Raw genomic sequence first — 27,842 nt, 5'->3', positions numbered from 1 at the left:
CGCTGCTCATGGTAGCAAGACTGAAAAGAGGATTCTCCACATGGTGTCTCTGCAAACGTCCCTGGATTGTAACAACTACTAATTAGTTATGCATTCATAAATACCTAAGACAGTTTATCCATTCTGATTGGTTGAGAGGGCATCACGTGGAGGTGTTTAAACGGATGATATAACACCAGTAGAAAGTGTTTCAACATGGGCGTGACACATGAGCTTGCACCTGTGCTTTTAAGACAGTTTCTTCATTCGTATTGGTCGAGAGCAACAGCTGAAAAACCTGGGCCACATCACGAGATACGCGCGACGCGCACAGTAATCTCCTTATAAGGAGTTGTTTACCCGAGCTGCCTGAGGGCCTAACCATTTCATAGCGCGAGGGGTGTCATCAAACATTATAATTTTTGCATTTTTTGGGGTACTTTTTGACCAAAAAGTGTTTTTGTGAATGGGAATCAAAGTGTGTTGAATCGGTTTTAAACTAGTGGTTTAAACCCGCCTAGGCCTGGTTCTTGATGATTTTACCGAGACCACTAGCTTAAACCTCTTTACCACACATTGATTCCCTTATTATACATTGCCCACCCAGTGCATTTGATGCGGAGCGAGAGAGGCAGTACCGAGCCAATGAGAAGCAGTTGAAGTTACAGATCGCTCAACTAGAGGCAACACTCAAAGGAGATCTCAACGACAAAAACACCCTCCTGGATAGACTCAATGAGGAACGAGGTAAATCATGTCCCAAGTTCAATCCAGAGGCCACTTTCATGGAGCTGCTTAAAGGGTCTGGGTACTTTTTGAAGGACACAAAACACAATGTCCACAGTTTGACACTAAACTTACACAGTTTGAAGATAATGATAGTAGAAAGCTTCCCTGAAAATATTACGTGCTGAGGTGCTGTAGTTTCTGGGAAATGAGTCAAACAATGTCATGAAAATTATTTTAATCATTTGCAAACGTATTTTAAATGACATTGTTTTACTGATTTCTCAAAAACTACAGCACCTCAGCAAGTAATATTTGAAGGGAAGCTTTCCACTATCATTATCTTCAAACCCTGTAAGTTTAAAGAGAGGGTAGAGGTTGATATTATTTTTGAAAAAGCATTTGAAGCGTTTATTGAGCTAACAAAGTGGTCGTTATGCAAGCCTAATACTTCACGGAGGCAAGAGGATGCAATTGCCATCATAATGTATGTACCCCTAGTCATTGCAATGCTGTCCATTGAAATGTTCCAGTATACGTTTTCTTTAGAGGTGCCCGTTGATAAACAAAAACTGTCTTGCCCTTACATAAATTAAATATCAGGCCTGCTTATGCATGCGGTTGGCTGCCTCCAAGTTGCTTAGAAAGTTAGCCTCGTTTGACAAAGCTTTAAAGGCAATGTAACTTGGCTTGTGGAATCATTTGATTGTTTTAATCCAAAGTTAATTGGTCAGGTTTTAAAGATGTCCACGCCGGAAGAATAATCCCTGTAATGTTTGATTTATTCATATTTTGGGGTAAAAGGTGACATCTTTTTCCATAAACTTAGTACTTTAAAGTGAAATGTTTCTCAAAATGCATTATATTACCCTAAGCTGCAGTGCACTTCTTACCACATGACTTTTCATTGTCATTAATTTTCAGAGTTGTTTCCAAATGTATAGACCCTAAAAGTGGTTGGGCAAAACGTCAAGAATATATTCTTGTATTCCTGATATATGGTTTATTTTTTTTTCAACAGAGCAATATGAGAAGCTACAGAAGGAGAATCAGCAGCTTCAAGTAAACTATTACCAGGTCAGACAGCAACTGGATGAGCTTCAAGACAAGATGAGATTCTTTACCAAGGAGAGCGCCATCGACTTCCAAGAGCTTGAAGAAGCTCTGATCATCGTCAAGGTAACCACAAACAAAACATACACTGCCTTACACAAGTAGACAGTGTTGTATGACTTGTGAGTCCAACTTGAGTACACATTTTCAATGACTCCAGACTCAGTTTTGAGTCATGTTGGTCAAAGACTTAGACTGATACTCAACCATCTGGACTCCGACTCGATGTTTGTTACTCAGGAACTCAAACAGTAGACGGCAGAGTTGTATGACATGTAAGTCGAACTTGAGTCACTTGTTTGATGACTCTGACTCGTACTTTGGTCAATAGACCTTGTGACGCTTGTTTACAATAAGTGTGACCTTGTACATGCTTTGGCTATTCTGGCAAGCAATATTCTACACTGGTCCTATGGGAAAGTTGACATTTTGTGTCATAATTTCCACACAAAACCAAGAGTTATGAAAGTTTCAAAAGTTGATAAGAATTAGACAGTGCAATCTCCATAAAATATAAGATTTTGTGTTTTCTTCCAAATCATGCCTGAGGGAAGTCCAGGCTCTGTGGATCTTTTGTAAACATGTGATGTCACAGGTCACATCGTCTATTTAGGTATCACATGTTATTGTGAATTTGTTGTCAAAATGAGGCCCCATTCTCTTAAGGGAGTATAAAATGACCTGACATTTTTCAACACAACTAGATTTGGTTGAAAAACCGGCCACACTCAAAGTTCCTAATGTGTTAGTATGCACTTTTACCCGGCTTTTAGAAACGCAAAGAAAAAGTGAGTCAAGATCTGGAGTTTCTGGAGAAAGTGGATGAGGAGATGAATAAAGGTACAGGTAGAGATTTTTATATATTTTTTTATATATTTTATTATGCAAGTCGCCTGACACACTAGGCCTTAAGGCCACTTCAAGGTGTGGGCTACAAGTGATTTTTTCCAGAGGCCGTTGCCACCTACTCTTAGGGCTGAAATAGGTTTACCCCTTGGGTATCATCAATTCGAAGCCTGGCAAAAAGCACTACCTCCCCAATTTTATGTAGCAAGTGTCACGACCGGGATCCGAACCCACACCCTGCTGATCAAACACCAGTGCTTAAATCCGGTGCTCTTAACCGCTCGGCCATGACACTGCCACGAAGAGAAACCACATCATTGTTTTTAGACGAAACTAAAGAGGGGCTCTTGAATCAAATTCGGTTTAGTGATATACACAATTTGCAACCTTGATTTAAAGCAGGAACAATGCTCTTGTTGTTCCTGCATAAAACGTTTCCCAGATTGTGTATTCCAACTTCAGATTCTTCTTCCTGTGTTGACATAACGGCTCCAAATTTTCAGCTTTATTTCAAAATTGCTACCACCTTTTGTATTGAAATTTTCACAGGCTAGTTTTTTTGTATACAGCTACATTTATATTGGATTAAAAAAATTAAATGATTCCGAAAAACAAAGGTTTACACTGCCTTCATCTAGTTACTGAAGCTTACACATATTTCCGGTCAGGGTTACCTACAATGCGACCATGCGTCATGGTTGTTTTAAACACGGCTAGATAATGCATGGTGTTCAAATCAAAAAGCAGTGGCTGAATAACTCACACAGATACTCCTCCGGCCATTAAAGCCATTATATACACTTTCGGAACAGAAAAAAATTTAAAAAAGTTCACAGATTTACAAATACCTTACAGGGTTTACAGAAGGTAATGGTAAAAGACTTCTCTTGAAATGTTATTCCATGAAATGCTTTACTTTTTGAGAAAACATTGAAACAATTATCAATTCTCGACATCGAGCATTACGGATTTATAGTTAACACATGTCATGACACAGCGAAACGTGCAAAAACAAGAGTGGGTTTTCCCGTTATTTTCTCCCAACTCCGATGACCGAGTGAGCCTAAATTTGCACAGGTTTGTTATTTTATACACAAGTTGTGATACACGAAGTGTGGGCCTTTAGACAATGCTGTTTACCGAAAGTGTCAAATGGCTTTAAACACAATGTTGTAAACATTTGAGTATTTGATTTGTCTGATCAGATCTGAAGATGCAAGTGATTACACTACAAGCTGAGCATGCAGAGACAGTCAGTGAGCTAGAGAAGACTAGGAATATGCTTATTCTACAACACAAGATCAACAGAGATTACCAGGTAGGTACTGCCACTAAACGCTGTCTTGGTAATTCTATAGCCCTGTTGCATTGGCCGTCATCTTTGATGAAAGGTGTACGTGTGAAAGGCCATCTGTACTGTCCTGTTTGAAGAGTCGTGAAGCCTCTTAAAATGTTACAGAGCATCTATTGACCCCTTGCACGCGCGTCACACGCGGCGACTGATGGCACGCTCACCATGTTGGTGGGCAGTTAGGTTTTCTGTGTATTAACGCCGCCTCGCCTAAAATGCGCAACTTCACTGCATAACGCACAGCATACTCTATGCATAGAGTTATATGAAAACGCACAGTGAAATTACCCACCAATATGGCGCATTCAAGATTTTTCTGATGATGACGTCAGGTGAAATGGGTCAATAGCCAGAGTTTAGAAATATCAGATTTTAACTAGAATTCAGTTTTTTCTATGTCTGCATGGTGAAAGAAATGCTTTTTTTTTCTTCAGATCTAAAGAAATCATATTCTTCAGTCTATAACTCTTATAGTCTCTCTACTAAATCTGGGGAGGTTTCTTACCAGGTGAAACTGTGAACTAGTAGTATACTAGTAAAACAAAATTTGTTCAACCCAAAAATATTTACAATTTACCCAGACTGTTTCCCTTGGGGTTCATTACTAGAATGTTTGTTTAGTAGTAGAATGTTTGTTTAGTGAAATCCATTCTGTGATTGAATTCGTGAGACTAACATTTGGGTGTCGTGGCCGAGCGGATAAGAGCACCGAATTCAGGCTCTGGTGCTTCTCTTCAGCGGAGTGTGGGTTCGAATCCCGGTCATGACAATTGTGTCCCTGAGCAAGACACTTCACTATAATTGCTTCTCTCCACCCAGAAGTAAATGGGTACCTGTGAGTGCATAGGTGGTTCTTGTGATTGAATACCCTTGATTGTGCTACATATTTGGTGGCACAGGCTGTATACTCCCCAGGGAGCTGAGATGGTTTAAGGAATGATTTAAGGCCCAGTGACCAGGGGTAATAATGTTGAACCGCCATGAGCGTCACTGCGTGACGGATCTGAGCGCAAGCCACTATTATTTAACTCAATATTTGTGTGTTCAGATTGAGGTAGAGGGTGCTACAACACGGCTTGATGACTACAAGCAGGAATACGAGACTAAGCTAGAGGAGTATGCACAGCTGCTGGATATCAGAGCTGCTAGAATTAAGGTAAGCTCAAAGAATTACTCATATTGAATGGTACAATAAGATAAACAAATATTGCTTTTTATTATACATTGTTTATTTTTTAAAGTGCTTTTTACTTTATGATGTGAAGTAAAAGCCTACATTTTACTCCAATTACTGTTAATTGTGTTAAAACTATAATAAAAGTGACTTATATGATTCAGACCCATTGCCGTCATTTCAGGCTCAAACATTTACTTGACCTCTGTGACTCAAGCTCAGACTTATAGATTGATGACTGCGTAAAATAGGCCTACAGTGTTAAGTTTTAAAAATGTGAAATATTGTAATTCTGTTCATTGTCTAATTTATTATTAAATAAATTATTACACCTATCAGGCTATGTGCATGCTCGACAAAGCAAAGTTCCTTTTTATGGTGAATAAAGTTGAATTTAATCACCTACTAAGATTTTGTTGATTTTTCTTCTTTATATAGAAATTAGAGAGACAGCTGCGAGATGTTGCCTATGGCACTAAACAGTACAAGGTCACAGATATTGCCGATGTAAGTTTGAGAGCTATTTTTGCTAGTACTTTAGAGGAAATGTACATTGTACACTTTTGGTAATTGTCAAAGACCAGTCTTCTCACTTGGTGTATCCCAACATAAGCATAAAATAACAAACCTGTGAAAATTTGAGCCAAATTGGTTATCGATGTTGCGAGAAAATGATGAGAGACAGAACACCCTTGTTGGACGAATTTCATTCTTTCAGATAGGAATAAAAGACTTCTGGCTAGAAGTCTTTTATTATTTAATGAGAAATTACCTCTTTCTCAAAATCTATGCTACTTCAGAGGGAGTCGTTTCCCACAATGTTTTATACTATCAACAGCTCTCCAATGCTTGTTACCAAGTAAGTTTTTAAGTTAATATTAGTTTTGAGTAATTACCGAACGTGTACCATCCCTGTAAAGAAATGAGATGATGTATTTGAACAAAAAAGGGATTCGAACCCACAACATGCCTCTGGTGATTCGAATCAGCAGTGTGGGTTTGAGTTCGCACTTAACCATGATTGCTTCGTCTCTGGAATGGGAAGTAAAGCCGTTGGTCCTGTATGCAACTATCGAAATAAGAAGGGGTTTCCCTGTTATTCCTTGTTTGAGCGGCAGCATCATATTGCGCCGCAGCATCTTGTATAAACCATTACATGGTTATGTAAAAAGAGTATGTAGGTCTCATACTTCAAAACCTAGCCCCTCCCCCCCCCCCACATACCTTGCAAGAAAACAAATTAATGTTGAAGCCCCTTGAGCTGAGTGACAGATATGAGCGCTGTATAAGAAGCCACTATTAGTATTATTAAAGGCAGTGGACACTATTGGTAATAAATAAAATAATTATTGGCATAAAACCTTTCTTGGTGATCGACGAGTAATGGGGAGAGGTTGATGGTATAAAACATTGTGAGAAACGGCTCCCTCTGAAGTGCCATAGTTTTCGAGGAAGAAGTAATTTTCCATGGATTTGATTTCGAGAACTCAGATTTAGAACTTGAGGTCTCGTAGTCAACCATGTAAACGCACACAACTTCGTGTGACAAGGGTGTTTTTTCTTTCATTATTATCTCGCAACTTCAACACCGATTGAGCTCAAATTTTCACAGGTTTGTTGTTTTATGCATATGTTGAGATACACCAACTGTGAAGGCTAGTCTTTGACAATTACCAATAGTGTCCAGTGTCTTTAAGATTGTTATTACATTATTCAGTCTATTTATTCTTTCAGGACCATGAGTATGAGGAGATTGATGAGACGGTCAAATTGGAGCGAGGTCAGAACATCCTGGAACTTCACATCAGTAAAGTAAGTACCAATATGTAAAATACAATATCAAGTAATACATCACAAGGGAAGCAACATTATTACATCATTATGGCTCGAAATTAAATGTATAGCATAGATTGATAATTACCTCAAAAATTCACCACCAACTGTTTGTGTTGAGTTTACCCATTCATTACAATTTTTGATCAGATTTCATATAGCAGAGATGGCTTGAAGGTCCTTGGTGATGATGATCCGTCCACCTTTGTCACGTATGAGTTCTTTGAGTTTGAGCTGCAGTCTACGCCAGTTGTCAAGGGAGACAGGTAAAAACAACCCCAAACTCTGTCATGATTCAAATACAATTATTTATTTATTTTTCCCCTCTCAGTTGTCATGGTGGTTTGGAAGTATGGATGAATGATTTGAAGGTTTCCAATCCTAAATACTTAACTCATACGTACCTGCCAACTGTCCCGGTTTTCTTGGGACAGTCCCGGTTTCAGAGTGTTGAAGAGCTTAAAAAACGGGACTGTCGCGATTTCTCAACTTTCCCGATTTTATTTTTAGAAAGTTAAAAAATTACTGGGGAACAACTGAAAACATGTCTAGTTGTATCTTAGAGTCAAACAATGGTTCCTTGTCGCTATAAATGAGGGGTACGGTGGTAAAATCCGTGTTTTAAAGTTCATAAAATGGTTTGACAAGTCTTGATTTGCGCTATATTTAATGTGGCTGCGATCGCCTGCGAATAAAAGCATGCACCGGTTCTGCTATTTGCTGTCAACATGCCGTCTACTCAACCACTACCATATGGACTAGTCTTGGACTGGACTAGTATTGACCCAAGTCGTCAGCTTTCAATTGACATAAAGTGTAGTACATACCACACAGTTTCAAGAACACCTTAACAGAAGACTTGTGAACTCTTATATGAAATGTCCAATGTGTGAGAAGCCGTTGATGTACTAACATGCTAATATTTTTAGTGTAGGACAAAGTACAACAGTGGAGGATGTTTTGAATTGCTGTTGAAGGCTCATTGTATACGTGCACCATGCATGCACTAATGGTGTCACACTTCATTTGCCCAAGACAGTTACAAAAGGTACTGGAATCAGTGTTGAAATCTCACTTTATCTTGGATTGTCCATTCATTTTTCGGACAATCCTGAACTATAAAAGATTGATTGGTCGCCACTTTTGTTTCCGGCAACGATGTAGCTGCAAGATTTCAGCATGCTATGGCTGATTATGGATACGGGAATCAATGTGTGGTGAAGAGGTTTTCAAGTAGTGGTATAATCCCAACAAGGCCTGGTTCTTGATAAGTTTACCTGTTTACCGAGACGAAGTCGAGTTAAACTATCAAGAACCAGGCCTCGGCGGGTTTAAACCACTAGTTGAAAACCGATTCAACACACTTTGGTTCCCATTCATAAATATCTTTGTGGTTAAAAGGCGTAATAAAGTAAGAAACTCTGTAAAACTTATCCGTTGCCGAGTGCTTGAGCTCTGTATGTTTCCACCTCTATGGTATGTTCAGTATACATGTACATGTATGACGTCCGTACGAATGTGTTTTCCGGTTCCGTTCGTGCGCATGCGCGTATAGTCTTGGTGCATATTCGCTGGTTTTCCTTGCACACACAGCGCGGCCAACTCACCACCAGCGCCTGCATCGCCTGTAACAACAAACGTCTTGCATCAAGACTAGCGAGGAGTCTCCGCTCACAATCGGTTATAAACACTGGTCATTATCAACGGTTTAAACACCCCTACGTGACGCGCTCTCCACCAATAGGAATAGCGAAACTGTCTGAGGTATTTATGAATGGTAGTTTACAGCCAAGGGAACGGATGAGTCACCGTGGACAACTTTGGCTTCGATAGATACCACGAAATGCGCCTTGAGTACCTTGTTTGGTAGATACATGTGTGCGTGCGCTGTATAAGACTTTGATATTATTATTATTGTTATTAAATATTTCTTATTTTCATTTAGTCACGGTTTGACTGTGAGGACAATATTTCACTTAAAGAAAAGCTTCTGGTTGGTGTTCATTACAGAGAGGTCATACCAAAAAAATATACAGAACTGGTTCAGTTTTTTTTTTAACCTGCAGTGATGTTTTTTATCCTTACCAATCCTGTATGATTGGTGTCATGGCCGAGTGGTTAAGAGCATCGAATTCAAGTTCTGATGCTGATTCACCGGTGTGTGGGTTCGAATCCCGGTCGTGACACTTGTGTCCTTGAGCAAGATACTTTACTATAATTGCTTCTCTTCACCCAGGGGTATAAATGGGTACCTCAAGGGTAGAGGTTGTTATTGTGTATGAAAAAGCCACAAGCGCCTTACAGGCAGCTCAGGGCTGTATACTCCCCAGGGAGCTGAGAAACATTATAGGGATGTTATTGGCCCCATGACCAGGGCACTAATGTAAAGAGCATTGATACGGTTATTGTGAAAGGCGCTATATAAGAATTTGTTATTATTATTATTATGATAATGTACCTTTAATATAAACAAGCTCACTTGACACCAACCTTTGATGCTTTAAATCTCTAAAAGGTAAATAAATAAGTACATGTGTGTCATGACAGCTAAGTGTTTCTAAAAGACAGCTTCGCTCTACAAACACTATGCTCCTCAAAATCCCTTGTTCCAAAAACACTTTGGGAAACCTTGATGTTTCACATGCTCGACGGTAAGACCAACTCTTTTGGAATGCTCTTCCACTGACCCTCAGACAAGTAGACACTCTCTCCAACTCCAAAACCAAAATGAAAACTCACTTTTTCAATCTTACATAGCTTTAAAGACAGTGGACACTATTGGTAATTGTCAGAGACTAGTCTTCACATTTGGTGTATCTCAACTTATGCATAAAATAACAAACCAGTGAAAATTTGAGCTCAATTGGTCGTCGAATTTGCAAAATAATAATGAAAGAAAAAACACCCTTGTTTAAAAGTTGTGTGCCTTCAGATGTTTGATTTCGAGACCTCAAATTTTAAACTTGAGTTCTGAAAATCAAATTCGTGGAAAATTACTTCTTTCTCTAAAAACTATGTCACTTCAGAGGGAGCTGTTTCTCACAATGTTTTATTTCATCAACCTCTCCCCATTACTCGTAATCAAGAAAGGTTTTATGGGAATAATTATTTTGAGTAATTACCAATAGTGTCCTCTGCCTTTAAGTACTGTCATTAGCAGAGTTCTTTTTCTTTGCGCCAAGAGTGTCTTTCCGACAGATATGGCGCTTTATAAATATCCATTATTAGTATTTTTATTCCTATTGTTGTTATGACATTTGATTGCAGGCCTCAGTATGACTTCACATCCCAATACAAGGTGACCGTTGATGATTTCTTCCTTCATCATCTGATGAAGGGCTCCACGACCCTCGAGGTCCACCAGGCAGTAGGGACAGAGTTCCGTACCATCGCTGCATGCCAGCTCCGATTCAGAGACCTGTTGGAGAAACCCCACGGGAGGGTTCATGGTACTGCTCAGCTCTTAGGTGAGTGAGTGTTCCAACTGAATGGTCTAGTAGTCAGACTGCAGGACTTGCAATCACAAGGTTGTGGGTTCGAATCCTACCATGCTAATTACTGATTTCACAGTTACTAGATTAGTTTTGTTGTTCACAATTTCACGGCACTGCTCGGCTCTATGAGGTGAGTGTTCCCACTGGATGCCATCATGGTCCAGTGGTCAGACTGCAGGACTTACAATCACAAGGTTGTGGGTTCGAATCCTACCAAGCTAATTACTGATTTCACAGTTACTAGATTAGTTTTGTTGTTCACAATTTCACGGCTCTGCTCGGCTCTATGAGGTGAGTGTTCCCACTGGATGCCATCATGGTCCAGTGGTCAGACTGCAGGACTTGCAATCACAAGGTTGTGGGTTCGAATCCTACCATGCTAATTACTGATTTCACAGTTACTAGATTAGTTTTGTTGTTCACAATTTCACGGCTTTGCTCGGCTCTATGAGGTGAGTGTTCCCACTGGATGCCATCATGGTTCAGTGGTCAGACTGCAGGACTTACAATCACGAGGTTGTGGGTTCGAATCCTACCAAGCTAACAACTGATTCCACAAGGGCTAGAACAATTATTATTGTCTAGTTACAGAATCACAATTTCATGGCACTGCTCAGCTTTAGGCGGGTGTTCCCACTGAATGTCATTGTGGTCAGACTGAGGACGTGCAATTGCAGGGTTGTGGGTTTCAATCCTGCCAAGCTTACTACTGATTTCACAATGACTAGATAAGTGTATCCACTGAATGTCTCTGTGGTCCAGTAGTTAGACTGCAGGACTTGCAATCACAAGGTTGTGGATTCGAATCCCACCAAGCTAACCGCTGATTCCACAATGCCTAGAATAAGCAATTGTTCCAATCTTATTTAAGCATTTACAAACGTAATTTCATGACATTGTTTTTAACTCATTTCTCAAAAATTACAGCACCTCAGTAAGTAATTTGAAGGGAAGCTTTCCACTATCGTTATCTTCAAACCCTGTAAGTTTATTGTAAATCTATATACATTTTGGAAAAGTACCCAAATCCTTTAAGGGACTCCTCTGCTCATAAGTTTCTTGTAGTTCAATTGTGAAATTTTCTTCAAAGGTGTGGAGTCTGGTCGTGCTGGGGTGAACTTTGGTGTGGTAGAGTTTTGGGTGCGTCTTAAAGTACCGATGGATCAAGCCCTCAGGCTGTTCAGAGTAAGTGAAGATTCTTAATGAATTTCCACGAAGATGAGATTTTACTCGTGTTTTTTCACTAACTACTGCTAATCTTGGTGAAATGTTGTATACAATAATTTACACCCAAGCATTTCCTCTATCTGTTAAACAAGCTATTAAAAAAAGTTGTTATAAACTATTGGGTAACATCTGCTAAAAATCAGACTAAGCATCTGTTAAATCAAAGAAGTGTGAAGCTGAAAAAAAAGTCAATGGTTTTTCCGATCTGCCTCTAGCCACTGGGCAATCTTGGTAGTCTATAGGTAGTTGGTAAGACATCTGCTCTAGAATTACAAAGGTCTAGGGTCTGGATCCTACCTGTATGCCTGTGTTTCTTGTTCACAAAACTTGGGGAAGTACTTAGTATACAGTATTATATAACTGACAAACAGATCCTTGTCATTTGATCGGTGGAACATACTTCACGTGACATTCACTATTACTCCCATCCGCACCGGCGACCAAAAAGACCTATTCGTCCATGGGGAATAGCACTTCCCATTCAACAGTTAGGATCATCCTTGTTCCCAATGTTTTTGAGCAGTACTGGCCGCCGCGCCGCTGCTAAAACAAAGGAGCACCTGTGCAAAAGGTTGTGATCCAATTGCTATGAAATTTGTGCATTGTTTCAGCTACGTGGCGGTTCCAATTCAGTAATTATTTTGTGTGATTTTTATAATGTTATACTTTTAAAATACATCAAATGACAAGGATCTGTATGTCAGTTACATGTACATGTATATAAAACAAATATTGAGTGGCTTTAATTCGTGGAATGGAAGAAATATTATGGCTTAGTAAAATTTTGACTGTTCAATTTCACTCGGCTTCGCCTTGTGAAATGGAACAGTCCAAATTTTACCTTGCAATAATATTCCTCCCATTCCACTCTGAGCCACTCAATATTTGTATTTTTGTAAAACCAAAATGAATACTGTTACTTTTGTTTGTCTGTAGGAACGAGTGAAAGCCTTGGGCTACATTACATCAAACACTAAGACCATTAATCAAGCGTTGGCAACACTCGACCAGCCCAAGGGAGCCCAAGGAGGGGATGACACTAGTGGCCAGCAGAGGGATACCAATATGAATGAACTGACTATCAAGGTGGTCAGGTGTAGCAGTCTGAAGGCAAGGCGAGAAGGTAGGAAACCAGACAAAATAATAATAATAATAATAACAATGATGAATATTTATATTGCGCAAAATCCACATAATAAGGTGCTTAAAACACATGAACAGAAAAATATAGGAAGGAGAAACAGACAAGAAGGAAGAGGGAACAGTAACATGAAAGGGAAATAAAAGAAAGAAAAAAACTACTGAAAAGCTGTTTGAAACAAATGAAAATGTGTCCACCGTGCTAATCCCGAATACTACTGTTCCTCAAAAGTCCCTAGGCAAACATGCACACAAACAACATGGTGTAAAGTGCAGTACAACACAGCAGGTCCAGAGTCCTCACTGCTAACTAACTTTCTGTGATTGGCTGTTGATAATTACCATATTCATAACAAAGCTTTGCTAGATTACATCTCTGTACATGTTGACGTGCCGATTAAAGACAATGGACACTATTGGTAATTGTCAAAGACCAGTCTTCTTACTTGGTGTATCTCAACATATGCATTAAATAACAAACCTGTGAAAAGATGAGCTTGATTGATCGTCGGAGTTGCGAGATAACTAAGAAAGAAAAAAAACACCCTTGTCACACGAAGTTGTGTGCTTTCAGATGTTTGATTTCGAGACATCAAATTCTAAACGTGAGGTCTCAAAATCAAAATCGTGGAAAATTACTTCTTTCTCAAACACTACGACACTTCAGAGGGAGCCGTTTCTCACAATGTTTTATACTATCAACCTCTCCCCATTACTCGTTACCAAGTGAGGTTTTATGCTGATAATTATTTTGAGTAGTTACCAATAGTGTCCACGGCCTTTAAAGTTTGCTGCACAGTGTGCCGTACGTCTGCGGATTGTGTTCTACAAATAGCCATGGATGAAAGTTTTTCAAACATCAACAACTTTTGTCGATAAAGGCAATGTGGGGCAAAGCTCATTGAATTTTTTCCAAAAGTGCGTTGTTGAACGATTGTTGAATCACAAATATTTCATTGCAAAAGAAGTTTTATAAACCTGATCCTCAAATCACAAATCCACGAAAATGGTTGTTGATGAGAAACATATTATTAAGGGCAGAAATTAGTGGATAAGATCTTCCAAAAACGCAACTTCACTTTCGTGTTTTGGATTTTGTATTTTTTTACGCTTCAAAACCAGTGCGCATAAATACATGTGGGCTAGTGAAAAAAACTTGCGGGCGTCCCAAAAGTTTGGTTGACTCGTCCAGCTGGCAAGTGAAAAAAAAAACAGTTAAAGGCAGTGGACACTATTGGTAATTGTCAAAGACTAGCCTTCACAGTTGGTGTATCTCAACATGCATAAAATAACAAACCTGTGAAAATTTGAGCTCAATCGGTCATCAAAGTTGGGAGATAATAATGAAAGAAGAAAACACCCTAGTCACACGAAGTTGTGTGCGTTTAGATGGTTGATGTCGAGACCTCAAGTTCCAAACTTGAGGTCTCGAAATAAAATTCGTGGAAAATTACTTCTTTCTCGAAAACTATGGCACTTCAGAGGGAGCCGTTTCTCACAATGTTTTATACCATCAACCTCTCCCCATTACTCGTCACCAAGAAAGGTTTTATGCTAATAAATATTTTGAGTAATTACCGATAGTGTCCACTGCCTTTAAGGGAAACATAACTAAAGCTTCCTTGTTATTTAACATGTCAAAGATGTTATGATCCCTATTAAATGCATCCATGTACTTGATGTATTCCTCGGTAGGTGTGCAGCCTAACCCCTACGTCGTCTATCGTTTCTTTGATTTCAACGATCATGATACCACCATAGTTACCAGTAGTAACTCACCTGAATTCAATGATGCCAATACCTACGCAGTGGTGATGAATGCTGAGTTAGACCATTATCTGAAATCTGAGGTGAGTCTAGACATTTTATCGTTTGTCTAAAAAAAAAACCTATACACTTTTTGGAATAGCTGTCGAATAAAACATATATCATTCTGGGGGGAAAGGTTTAGATGTATGGATAGCTTATGGAATCACCTTTCATATAACATCAAAATCAAAAGTTTTTTGAGACACCCGGTATAGGATAAGCTGGAATAGAAGCATCCATGTATGTAATTTAGTATCCATGTATATGTGATTTAGAATCCATGTATGTTATTTTCACATGACACTTTTAATGTTATGTACCCTCGAACAGGCTGGTCCTGGAGAGAGCGCGATGTAAAACCGATAAATCGGGAATACCGAGTAGACAGTGCTTACCACACACACATCAGTGTATGGGTAACACCAAAAGATAATAAACATCTGATGGTTCCAATGTAACGTACATGTAAACTTGTATCTTTTTGCTCATACTGTGTTTCTCTTGACAGTTGTTGGAGGTGTATGTATTTGACGATACAGACCCTGAGGATGTTGCATATCTAGGTGTGGCTAAAGTGCCTCTTATTAGTCTAGCCCATGATAAGGCTATCAGAGGCACCTTTGAACTCAAACAGGTCAGTGCACATATTGTACAAGTAAACACATATACTGCTTTGCCATCTATAGTATAGAAATATTGACTGTTATAACACCCCTTACCAATATCCTGCCTTTTCATTGGTTTAGAGCGCGTCACATGATATGTCTTAGTTTTGCTAGACGACGGCATCGATTTGCCGTGGGCTAGTCCGAAAGACTAGCACACGGCGTGCAGTACCCAGACGTCCATTGCGTGTACGAGGATGATAAATTAATAGTCTGTAACCATTTCGGATTACATGCAGAGCACAGTAAAAGTTTTTGCAATCTGTATTCGCGTCGTCCGTGGATTGTAGCATTCAGGTCTGTAAAGTCTGTACAGTATTTAGAATGTTTGGGGTGTTATAAAACAAATATTGGCTGCTTTTACTCGTGCAATGGTTTAAACTATGACTCCCTCTGTGATCCCCTGAGCGTTCTATTTTCCCTCGGCTTCGCCTCGGGAAAAAAGAACACTCCGGGGATCACCTCGGGAGTCATACATGTAGTTTTAACCATAGCACTCGAAGCAGTCAATATTTGTATACTATATATAAGGGGCACAGTTAAAATGATAGGCCCAAGGTGATGTCAAAACCATGCACGAGTCATGGTTTTGACAAAGTCATGGTTCGGACGTCACCGACAAAAAGTCATGGTTTGGACATCACCGAGGACCTATAACTTAAACTGTGCCCTGATTATTAAGCAGTCAATATTTCTTTTATATACCGAATAAAGATTCTTATTATCAACAAACCCTGACTACCATGACATGGAACGCTACTCGTACATAAAGTATACACGAGCGACCTATTTACGACCATTATTTTCAGGGCGGGCACAGTCGATTGCTGTGACGTCATCTTGATAGAAAAGGAGCCCAGCTATTTTAATGACTCCATTTTAAACCAATCAGATTAGAGGATTTTATATATGAGGTAGATAATCAAAACTAAAATTCCCAAGATGATCTTGGCACGTTCTGTTTTCTAGAGGCAAAGCCGCCCGAGGGATCATCGAGGGAGTCCGACAGTTTCAAACACCTTTAGTACAAGAAAAAGCAGTCAGTATTTGTTTATAACAACCCAAAAAAATATATAGTGCATCTTAGGGCCCTCAGGTTTTCCTCCCTTCAGAAAAATCGAACACTTTCCATCTACAACTGTGCTCTGTAATATGGGTCAATGTGGCTGGCTGCCAAAGGTGCCCTTGCATCTTAGCAGTTTGAACACAGTGCAGCAGCGTCCTTCGCAATTCAGCCTCTCAGCTGCAAGTAAGAATGGTTAGCCTTTCAAAATTATTTCTTATTAAAGGAACGCGTTGCCTTGGATCGGTCGAGTTGGTCTTTGAAAAGCTTTTGTAACCGCTTGTTATAAAATGCATTTGGTTAGACAGATGTTGTAAAAGTAGAATACAATGATTCACACAAACATATGCCTCGAAATTGCATGGTTTTTCCGTTTACCTCGTAGACTAACACGGTCGGCCATTTATGGGAGTCAAATTTTTGACTCCCATAAATGGCCGACCGTGTTATTCGCAAAGTAAAGGCAAAACCACGCAATTTCAAGGCAAATTTGTGTGAATCATTCTATTCTACTTTTAAAACATCTTTCCAATCGTATGCATTTTATAACAAACGGTTACAAACGCTTTTTACAGACCAACTCAACCGGTCCAAGGCAATGTGTTCCTCTAAAGTCTAAATAATTGCTTCAATATGTCTGACTTTGAAACAAGAGTTGTAATAAATTCTTTAAAGTTTAGTTTCCAGACACCAACATGTTTTTTGTTTGTAACACAGAGTGATGGTGGAGCATGTGGAACAATTGATGTAGTGCTGAAATGGCATAGTACTTACATGGCACCAAAGATCACATCAGACAAACCAAAGGTGAGTCACAATGTCACAAAGCAAAACTTACAAAGTTGCTGTTGAATTTCTTGATTGCTGATCAGAATTTGGCAGATTTTGTGTACTGTTGCGTATAACTTTTCAGCTGCTGTCAATATGGCCAAAGATGTGGCTGTTACCCTCTAGTACATGTACCTCGGTCAACACCAATGAATAGACCGATCCATTAAGCCCCGCCCCATTGCGTATTGACCAATCACAACGCATTGAAGGTCTGACAAAAAGGTCCGACATGCGTGTGCGTGCAGCAGAGTTGTGCAGAAAGGCACTGGAGAGCCCCACGTGTTCTTGCTCACACGTGCGTCGTGGGCGGAGCCTACTGGATCGGCCTATTGGTTTGACATTCTTGATGAAAGTACCATGACTGTTTTTCTCAACAAGTAGACACTACATTGTGTGTTTAACGGAAACTTTCTTAGTAATTAGGCTATGAATCAATTAACATTGACAAGGATGACCCTACTTTTCAACAATGCAAATGCACAGCTATGTAAGTGAAGTACAGTATACGGGTAGGGCAAAAATAAGCAGGCAACTTCTGACCTCTATTGGAGGGCACACTCAACTTGCAATGTGCATTAGACTCATTGTCCTAAAAAACTCCAGTTTGCATAATGACACCATATGAAGGGTTGACTGAACAGTTGGACTGTAAAAGTGGAAACCACATCAAAATCCACCTTGGTTGTTATTGATTAAACAACTTTCCTGCCCCTTTTATTTCTAGTCGGCTAAACCACCGTCTGCTCCAAGCACTCCATCCAGACAACGTCCAAATGTTTTGGGCAGGCCGCCCATAAAACCAGCTGTAGTCTCCTCACCAGCTGCTCCTCAAGTCACCCCAATGAAACAACCCAAGCCGCTGGCAGCATCGACACCAGCAGCACCCAGAACGGAGACTAGTAATCAGTCCCAATCGCAGGAAGACCTCCAGAGGTCACGACCCCAGCCTCGCCCAAGAGGGTCATCACAAGCTTTGGTAAACTTCAAAAATATCAAACATGTGTTCAATAGAATAAGCATTGATAGCAATGTAAGATGGTATATCTTGGCAGGTTTACACAAGTTCAAAGGTGACTACCCAAACTTTATTTACGTCACAGCTTAAAATCTCAAAAAGACTCCCCTGAAGACAAGCAGAGTATACTGTTCGAAACGTCAAGACCAAACCGGCTCTTTTCGGAGCCAACACTCACTCAGCAGAGATTTACACATGGTTGTACCAGGAAGTTTACTATTTTTGTTATAATTTCATCCTATTTATCAACACCATGCAAAGCTTCAATCAAAAGGTTTTGTGTTTGCATGGCTGCAATTCTGTTGTATTTCTTGTAGGGTCGATTTAAGCAATTTGAGCACCCTGTCTGGAAATCGGGCTGAATTTTTGTTGGCACAGGATGCTGTTAAGGTTAATAATAGTGTCATAGTAAAGATGAAAAACACTGTACAAAGTGAAGTGTTGGTGGACATGTTTACTGATTGTTTTCAAATACAAAGTTGCATGTCTGTTAACAAGCCAGGAGATAACCATTATTGGCATGTTACCGTTATGGGGGACGTTGGGCCGCTTGGTGGCAGCAGACTTACATGTACCTGGTCAAATCCATTGTTCGCGGTTATGCGTGTCTCACTGATTGTTTTGCAAATACAAAGTTGCATGTCTGTTAGCAAGCCAGGGGATTACCATTATTGGCATGTTACCATTATTATTGGCACGTTACCGTTATGGGGGACTTTCGGGCCGCTTGGTGGCAGCAGACTTGCCAGTTAAAATCCATTGTTCTCAGTAATGCGCATATGCTCAGAACTACATAAAAAAAATTACCTGATTAGTCTGCTGCCAACTAGTGTTCCAAAGTCTTCCATTGGCACCCTTCTTTTCTAAAATGGATTCCGTTATCTTTTTGGTATATTTAGGAACCTGCTGCTCGGAAGAAGTCCACAGAGTCTCTTAAGAAGCCTGTAATAGCAGTCACACCCCCTCCCCAGGTAAGAGACAACACGATACTAAATTTGAAAAAACCACTTGCCTGTTACCTTGCATCATTGCGATACTCCTTTATTGGAAATTTTGTATGTGTGTAACTCCGCTAAAGCTTGCCCAGAACCATGAAACATAGCAACACTTTTTGCAGTTTTCAATTGTGACAAATCAGTGGATTGTATCGAAGTTCATTCAAATTTAAACACACTGGACACCTTTTATACTTGTCGAAGACCAGTTTTCTCACTAATGGTGTATCTCAACATATACATAAAATAACAAACCTGTGAAAATTTTGACTCAATTGGTCATCAAAGTTATGAGAAAATAATGAAAGAAAAAAACACCCTTGTTGCACAAATTTGTGTGCTTTAAGATTCCTAAAAAAAGGCTTCAGTCTTAAAAAATTTGAGTGATAAATTACCTTTTCCTCAAAAAGTATGTTACTTCAGAGGGAGTGGTTTCTCACAATGTTTTATACTATCAACAGCTCTCCATTGCTCGTTACCAAGTAAGTTTTTACACTAACAACTATTTTGAGTAATAACAAAGTGCCAGTGCAAATATTGGTCTTTGACAATTACCAAAGGTGTCCAGTGCCTTTAAGGAAGTATGCAACTTGTTCTTTTAAAGACTTATTATTGTGACTGACATATAGGAGCAGCCCACCAACCTTAACCTCACGCAGACTCTAGAGGGCGACACACCATCCGCTGCTACAGTCCTTGACAGCCAGTTTGACAGTGCTGAAGATTCAGCCCTTGATGACGTCGAGCGTGAATTGGAAGGACTCGCAAACGGGAAACAGCAACAGGACAATGAGTCAGAGGACATGAATGATCTGGTTGCCCAAGAAATGAGAGCAGAATATGGTGAAGAGGAGCCGGATGAGAAGGTGAGAAGGGTACCAGACCTGCATTAAATGAAGGAGCAGTAGGGTAGGGAGGTTTGGCTGCACTGTACGCGAGCAGAAGCGTGAACGTCAAAAAATTGTGTCATTTCTAGGTGACATCACCACTTTGTGCTTATTTCAGGCTCACGAATGATGTCTGCACGTTCGTACCTGACGGTAGAAATTGTAACCTCACGTATGCTTAAAACGTGAGATTTCAAAAAAAGAATTGTTCAAGTTCACAGTTTTGGTCGCGGAACGTGCTGCTAAACCTCCCTAATAGACCGATCCATACCTGCAAATCCTGCGCGCTGCCATGATATGATTTTTGTCCTGGCAGTGAGTCGGTAATTTTAAAGGATGTTGCAAATCTGGTCCATAACTTGAGAAAGAAATCTGGATAGGTTGCCTGTTTTCAGTCTCAGTACCTGACCATGTCTTTGTGTTGAATCCACAGGACGGTAAGACGGAGCATTTTGATGATACCATGTTTGGAGACACCAATGCCCAGGAGTCTAGAGGTAAGATTCTTGTGACTAGCAGGCAGTGTTGTAGGTGACGAGACAAGCTTCTCCGGCAGGTCGGGGTCTCGATTGCCCTGTGGTCTCGGTCTTGTTCTCGAACTCCGACCCTTCCGGTCTCGAACATTAGACTGACCTCGATTTGAGACAAGCATTTTTACCACCTGGGCCCAATTTCATAGAGCTGCCAGGCCCAACAATTTGCTTAGCATGAAACTTCTTCCTTGATAAAAACAGGATTACCAACCAAATGTCAATTTTTCTGCATATTGCTTGTTTACTGGTATATTCAGCTGTTCTTAGCTTATCCTGAAAATTACTTGGAAATGTGGTTGGTAATCCTGTTTTTGTCAAGGAAGAAATTTCATGCTAAGCAAATTTGTGTGCTTAGCAGCTCTATGAAATTTGGCCCTGATGTGTCAACATTCAAACGCAACCTCAAGAATCATCTGTTCAATTTGTCAGTCTGCTAGCACGTGGCGCCTTTGAATGGTTCTATTCCAAATGCTGTGCGCCTTATAAATTGAATGTTATTATTATTATTGTTATTAATATTATTACACATGAAAATTGGTGGGAGTTTCAGAACATCGCAATCTTTCAAGATAATTTACACTGTTTCCCAAACCTTTGAACTTTTGCGATATTTGTGTTAATAAACTTACATGCAGTGACACCCTCAACCAGCTGTCTACACCTCATGAACTTTTGATCAGACATGTCAGATAACAAAGAATGTGTGAAACTGGCTCATTCCCAAATTGGGCCCATTTCTGCTTACTGTAAGCAAAGAATCGACCCTACTGAAGTTGGGAATTTTATGCTTATGACCAGGGAAATATCACAGGGTTTGCAGGGAATTTTTGATTGTGAACATGCATACGCAACTACTAGGCATTCTTCGCTTACACACCAAGCTCAGTAAGCAGAGAATGGTGATCGCAAGCGCAGAAGTCGGCAGGCAGCAGAACCATGACATTGGGCCCTGAGGCTGGTTTCACAAAGCAATAAAGTTCATCGTAAGACAAACTGTCAGCATATACCATGGTGTATTTTGACATGACACTTTACTCAGCAACTACGATCAGTTTGCTGTTGTGATCAATATTAACTCGTTGCGGAATCGGCCCCTGGTGGGTATCGACCCGAGTTTGTCAGAGGGAAACTCTGGTCTGTTTTTAATGGGTGATTCACGTGATGAAGAAGCAAATTGAACCATTCAAAGAGCAACAGATTGACCAACTATGCCTTGTTTGTAGATTTTGATGAGGACGACGATGACTCCATTGGGGAGGAGATCGATATTCCAGAACCCATAGATGAAGAGGAGGAGGGGACGGATGCTGACTATGACCAGATGGAGGAGGAGGTAGGAGCAGGTGATGCAGGACAAGAGTTTGCTGAAGATGAGAGAGATGATAATAATATGTCGAGCGACAGCGAAGCTTTGGTCGTCATGTCACCAGCCATGAACAGACCTACATCTGTTATGCCGGTAAGAGTTAGTTTATACCTATGGATCAATAGACCTTATGCACATGTCGTCATTTCAGTAGGGCGCCCTCACCTAGAGTTCAAAAAGAGGTTGTCCATTGGCCAATACTGTGCTCTACGCGTACACATCCGTGCGTCTTGATTGTTTCTCACCGTTTTTCCTCTAAGATGGCGGCTGGATGATGTCAATGCATAAGGTCTATATCAGTAAGAGTTGGTTTATAGCCATGGATCAATATCAGAAATAATAATAATAATAATATGATTGCCCAGACTCCCTTGATGGGATTTGAACCCATAACCTTCCATGGGATTAGATATTTCAGACCTTTTTTTCTGAATTCAGACTTTGTGATGCCTGCCTTGTGAAAAAGGTAGCTGTTGTTTTCTTCATGTAAAAGGTAATGCTGCTCTTTTACCTGTTTAAAGCAGTAGATCCTGTGTGTTTTTTAAATACATGTCTATTTATAGTAAAAAAAGGTTTTTCGTGGTTCGTTCAGCAGCATATTGCGCCACATCAACATGTAAACCATTACATGGTGCTATGTAAGGGGATAGATTTCGTACCTCAAAACGTAGCTCTGATGCATTACCTTGCAGGAAAAGAATACGGGGTGCTTTGATACACCTATCGAGTGTCACAAAAGCACCAAATAAAAACTCAGAGTTATTATTATTGGGAAGGCTATTGAAAACAATCAAAGAATGGGGGACTTTGGAACACTAGGTGGCAGCAGACTTACCAGGTAAATTTCCATTGTTCACGTAGTTCTGAGCACGCGCACATTACCGAGAACAATGGAGTTTACCTGGTAAGTCTGCTGCCACCAAGCGTCCCAAAAGTCTCCCATTGATAAGCTTGGGCGATATCACGATATTATCGAATATCGCGATATTAATTTGGAAACAATTTCGATATCGGATCGATTTGGTTTTAATCGAAATATCGATACATGTATATCGCAATTATCACGATATATCGCAATATCGATTAAATATCGCAATATCACGATGTATTTCCTAGCTGAGACATCTTGCACCCCGTAGGTTTGGAGTAAAACCAGAAGAATAGGTCATTAGAACACCTCTCTTATGCTATGACTGTCTCTTCTACAACTTTTACTTGGAGTTTGAAGACTGGTGATGTCAAATTTAATTAATCGCGATTATATCGAATATCGCGATATATTGTCGGTGATATATCGTGAATAAAATAAATCGATATTGCCCAAGCTTACCCATTGACATTATCAACTATGTTTGTTTTCTTTCAGGGTGAGAACACGGTCTCTGTGACGATATTCCACCTAAGCCTAGATGCTGACAACCCTGTCATTAACGATGATAAAGTGCAGAGACTCTACGTTGAGTACCACTTCCTGGGCCTATCAGCGGAAGAGACCGAGACACCGTTCTCTCTGCCCAAGACCAAGGCTTATTCAAATCTAGTCTTCAACTTCAAGAAGAGTGAGTCCATACAGTGTGTATCTTTAGCACACCACCATACTCATGAATGAAATCATATTCATAAATACCCCAGTCAGTTTCTCCATTTTGATTGGTTGAGAGGACATCATGCGGTGGTGTTTAAACCACAGCCAGAAATGTTTAAACATGGGCGTGACACGCAAGCTTGTACCTGTTCCTATTGGTCGAGAGCAACAGCTGGAACACCTGTGCCACATATGAGGAGTTTTTACCAGAGGGCGTTACCATTTCATAGCTTGAGGGGTGGGTTGTTGAAAGAAATAATTGAGCAATTATGATTGTTTGCATTTTGTTCCTTTTGGACCAAAACGTTTTCTTGAACGAAAAGGTATTTATGAATGGGAATAAAAATGTGCTTGGCTGGTATGCAAATGGATGCAGCTCGGGTAATTATCGCAACCAGGCTGCAACCAATGTTAAACAGAGTGGTGTATAAAACCAGCCAAGCACATGTTTATTCCCTTATTTCATAGCCGCAGTCCTTGGCCCAACTTCATGGCTCTGCTAACCGTCAGCAAAGAATTGGTGCTCTGCTTGCAAAAAAAGCAAACTCTGCGCTAATGTCAAGCGTATTTTAAAGTTTAGCGGGGAATTTGGTTTGTGTGCGTGCAAGCGCGGAGAATGGAGATCGTTATCGCAGAATTTGTTAAGCAGATCCATTAAATTGGGCTGTTCGTATGTGTGCTGTAATTCCACCTTATTCCATGCCCACTGGCTCCACTGATTGTCAGAAGCTCATGCATTGAGCCAGTTTTTCTTCGAGGATTTCTCAAAACATTTGAATCGGACTTGGGTTTTACAATTTTTTTCTTCAAAAATTACAAATGTAAGTATGCAAGCTTTTGAGCTGAAAGTAGTGAAGTTGGACACAATGTAGACTCGCACTCGTAATCCATTGCCTGCTAGAACCTTCCAAGCGAATGTTTTGGCGGTCAGTGGGTTGCTCCGTGTGCTAATGGTGGAATACTTATCCGATCCAATAATGAGACACTCCCTAAAGTGACTCCCTCCTCACCATTATAAAACCCCAGCTTTGGTTGCCGAAACTGCAGTCAAACATTTCACCTCAGACAACTTTTAAAAGCAGATTGTTATACACAAATAATGAGCAATTGCTTTCTTGTCTTCATCCAGTATTTCATGTAGATGCTGAAAATCACAAGTTACAGAGAGACTACCTGGCCAGTATGCTGCACCCACAGGACCAGTCCCAGGGAAAGTAAGTTTCTTTATTTGTTTTACTTCAACTAAAGAAATAAAAGCGCAATCAGTCAATTGTTTAAATCCTAGGATTTAAAGCTTTGCATGGTGAGGTATCGACATATATTTGGTTTGCGGTAACACCATGTGTGTGTGTCTACTTGCCAGGTAGCTTTTGTTCTTGGAGAACTGTCATGCTTTATATTGTACTACTGCAGAGTAGATTTGTTGGATTTCAGGAGACTTCCGAGTTCTGAAAAGAACTGTCCTGCTTTGAAACTAGAACCTTGGAGGAAGATAACAAAATTGGCTGGGACTACAACTCAAGCTTATACATGTAACAGAGGATCCTTATTAACTTCACTACTGCAAATGAGTTCTAATTGGTCTCAATGTTTCGACTAGCTTGAAAGTAGTCAGTGAGGTTAATAATGAGATGTCCCCTCGATCCACTCCGAAAAATCTACTCATTGGTATTTTTCCTCACCCAAATTCCCTACCCAACTTTCACAGGACAAATTCTCTGGGGTTTCCATTCTACATCTAAAACTGAAACTTCCTGCCTTATCATCTCTCCATTTGGGTTCTCGGCTATTAGTTTTATTACAGTGATTAAAGACAGTGGACACTATTGGTAATTGTCAAAGACCAGTTTCTCACTTGGTGTATCTCAACATATACATAAAGTAACCAACCTGTAAAAATTTGAGCTCAATCGGTCGTCAAAGTTGCGAGATAATAATGAAAGAAGAAACACCCTTGTCACACAAAGTGTTGTGTTTTCAGATGCTTGATTTTGAGACCTCAAATTCTAAACTTGAGGTCTCGAAATCAAATTCGTGGAAAATTACTTCTTTCTCCAAAACTACGTCACTTCAGAGGAAGCCGTTTCTCACAATGTTTTATACCATCATTCTCTCCCGATTACTTGTTACCAAGTAAGGTTTTATGCTAATAATTATTTAGAGTAATTACCAACATTGTCCACTGCCTTTAGGTTTGCTTTTTTAGAGTCCTTGGCTTCATGACAAGAATGATGTAGTGAAATTTGAGCTTGAAAATGACCACATTTTATATCTTTGTCAGGATCCAGCTGACGGTCGTCAGTGAACCGCCGGAGGACAGTCAAGACTTGGAGTGTGAAGAAGTCGGCTACGCCTACGTGGATGTCCGAGAGATGCTGGAGAAGGGAGAAGATGTGATCGAGCAAGATATCGATAGTAAGTCAACAGATATAATATAGAAAGGTTTGCGGTAACACCATGTAATGACTATCTCTAATGAGTTGGCGGGGTTCTGAAAAGAACTGTTGGTTTCAACTCGACATTTCGGTCAGTATACTCTGATCGTCTTCTGGAGAAAGCTGGACTCTGATGCTGCATGCTGCTTAATACACCTCCACTTAACCAACGGTTCTTTTCAGAACCACCCCAACTCATTAGAGATAGTCATTACATGGTGTTACCGCAAACCTTTCTATATCGTATTTCCACCATGCAAAGTTTCAAATCTTACTCAACAGATATAAGTAAAACTTCAAAAGCAATCCATGACTTTATGGGCAAGCTCCTTAAATGAATTTCTGAGTTTCTGCCCACACAAACTACATTTTTACATGGTGTCACCGCAAACTTTACTTTCCAAGGATAAATTGTAACTTCTCTTTCAGGTGTTGCCAGCAGAGATCATGAAATAGAAAATAATTTCAAAACATGAAATTCATGTATTTAATTTTAATTGGAAACCCATAGTTTTTCTTCTGCTAGCAATGTTTCACAGACCTGTTTTGAATTGAGTAAAGCTTGGTGGCCATAATGGAAATACTTGTGAATATATGCGTTCTGAAACAGCAAATTATGACGTTCAAACACAATTGAAAATTTGTTTGCATTTTCTGAGTGGAAAATGAGATTTCAGATATTGATTTTCTGATCTGCATGTCTAACCTGTTTGATGATCTGTATAATTTGTTTCTACAGTTCACTATGCCAAAGAAGAGTCCATCCTTATTGGTACATTGACTGTGTCGGTAGAATGCATTGCAGCGTTGAGGGCAGCAGCATCAGAGGTCGAGTATGGCGAAGGTGAAGGCGAAACCAACAGTGATTAAAACAATACAATTAAATAATGAAGATGATAGTGCCTTAATTAACCTTTCAAATAGTTCGCTTTGTACTACCAGTTGTTATTGCAGAAGCAGCTGCTTAAAAATACAAGTAATACTTAATAATAATTGGTTCTCATATAGCCAGAAATTCTAGTAGCTAGATCAAGGTGACTTATTTAAGGCAGTGGACACTATTGGTAATTACTGAAAATAATTGTTAGCATGAAAACTTACTTGGTAACAAGCAAAATGTAGAGCTGTTGATAGTATAAAAAAAACACTGTGAGAAACGGCTCCCTCTGAAGTAAATAGTTTTTGATTTTGAGACCTCAGAATTAGATTTCAATCAATCAATCAAACGTAATTTGTATAGCGCCTAAATCAAAAGTTTGCTCAAAGGCGCTGAGGCACAGAAGAAATAACAAGTCATTGATGGTAGGCCTCCTGAAACAAGTGGGCTTTCAGAAGTGACTTGAATGTGTTGAGTGATGTTGTGTCCCTGATGTGATTGGGGAGTTTATTCCAGAGTTTGGGTCCATATACCGAGAAGGCTCTATCGGCAAAAGTGATGTGACTTGTTCTTGGAACTACAAAGTATGGTGAACAGGAGCTGTTTGACCGAAGGAGTCTCCGTTCAGCACCAACTTGCAGAATTTGAGGTCTCGAAATCAAGCATCTGAAAGCACACAACTTCGTGTGACAATGGTGTTTTTTCTTCGGTTATTCTCTCGCAACCTCGACGACAAATTGAGTTCAAATTTACGCAGATTTGTTATTTTGTGCATATGTTGAGATACTGCAAGTGAGAAGCTGCAAGGTGTCCAGTGCCTTAAATACAACATTATTATTCCTGTTTATCTGGCATACGTACATGGGTAGACCATTCAACCCTAAGCTGCTTAAATTAG

The 27,842-nt window shown here is 39.9% G+C and overlaps 1 protein-coding gene across 2 annotated transcripts in view; it reads left to right on the top strand.

Annotated features, from left to right (window-relative positions):
* The window catches only part of LOC117289403 (protein fantom-like), a 48,318-nt gene extending 21,133 nt beyond the window's left edge, over positions 1 to 27,185 (top strand). For both annotated transcript variants that reach the window (XM_033770512.1, XM_033770511.1), the window contains 23 exons: positions 587 to 726; positions 1,727 to 1,884; positions 2,592 to 2,658; positions 3,870 to 3,982; positions 5,064 to 5,171; positions 5,628 to 5,696; positions 6,924 to 7,001; positions 7,173 to 7,288; positions 10,290 to 10,489; positions 11,607 to 11,701; positions 12,680 to 12,866; positions 14,579 to 14,733; positions 15,201 to 15,326; positions 17,138 to 17,227; positions 17,976 to 18,227; positions 19,166 to 19,237; positions 19,891 to 20,127; positions 20,582 to 20,645; positions 21,905 to 22,140; positions 23,414 to 23,606; positions 24,762 to 24,846; positions 25,914 to 26,047; positions 26,807 to 27,185. In XM_033770512.1, coding sequence (XP_033626403.1) covers positions 587 to 726; positions 1,727 to 1,884; positions 2,592 to 2,658; positions 3,870 to 3,982; positions 5,064 to 5,171; positions 5,628 to 5,696; positions 6,924 to 7,001; positions 7,173 to 7,288; positions 10,290 to 10,489; positions 11,607 to 11,701; positions 12,680 to 12,866; positions 14,579 to 14,733; positions 15,201 to 15,326; positions 17,138 to 17,227; positions 17,976 to 18,227; positions 19,166 to 19,237; positions 19,891 to 20,127; positions 20,582 to 20,645; positions 21,905 to 22,140; positions 23,414 to 23,606; positions 24,762 to 24,846; positions 25,914 to 26,047; positions 26,807 to 26,937 — 3,106 coding nt within the window. In that variant the 3' untranslated portion in view covers positions 26,938 to 27,185. The remainder of the gene's footprint in view (positions 1 to 586; positions 727 to 1,726; positions 1,885 to 2,591; positions 2,659 to 3,869; positions 3,983 to 5,063; positions 5,172 to 5,627; positions 5,697 to 6,923; positions 7,002 to 7,172; positions 7,289 to 10,289; positions 10,490 to 11,606; positions 11,702 to 12,679; positions 12,867 to 14,578; positions 14,734 to 15,200; positions 15,327 to 17,137; positions 17,228 to 17,975; positions 18,228 to 19,165; positions 19,238 to 19,890; positions 20,128 to 20,581; positions 20,646 to 21,904; positions 22,141 to 23,413; positions 23,607 to 24,761; positions 24,847 to 25,913; positions 26,048 to 26,806) is intronic.
* The last annotated feature ends 657 nt before the right edge of the window (positions 27,186 to 27,842 follow it).

Source organism: Asterias rubens, chromosome 4, assembly GCF_902459465.1.
Source record: "Asterias rubens chromosome 4, eAstRub1.3, whole genome shotgun sequence".
Classification (NCBI taxonomy): Eukaryota; Metazoa; Echinodermata; class Asteroidea; order Forcipulatida; family Asteriidae; genus Asterias; species Asterias rubens.
This window is presented reverse-complemented; position numbering and strand designations above follow the sequence as displayed.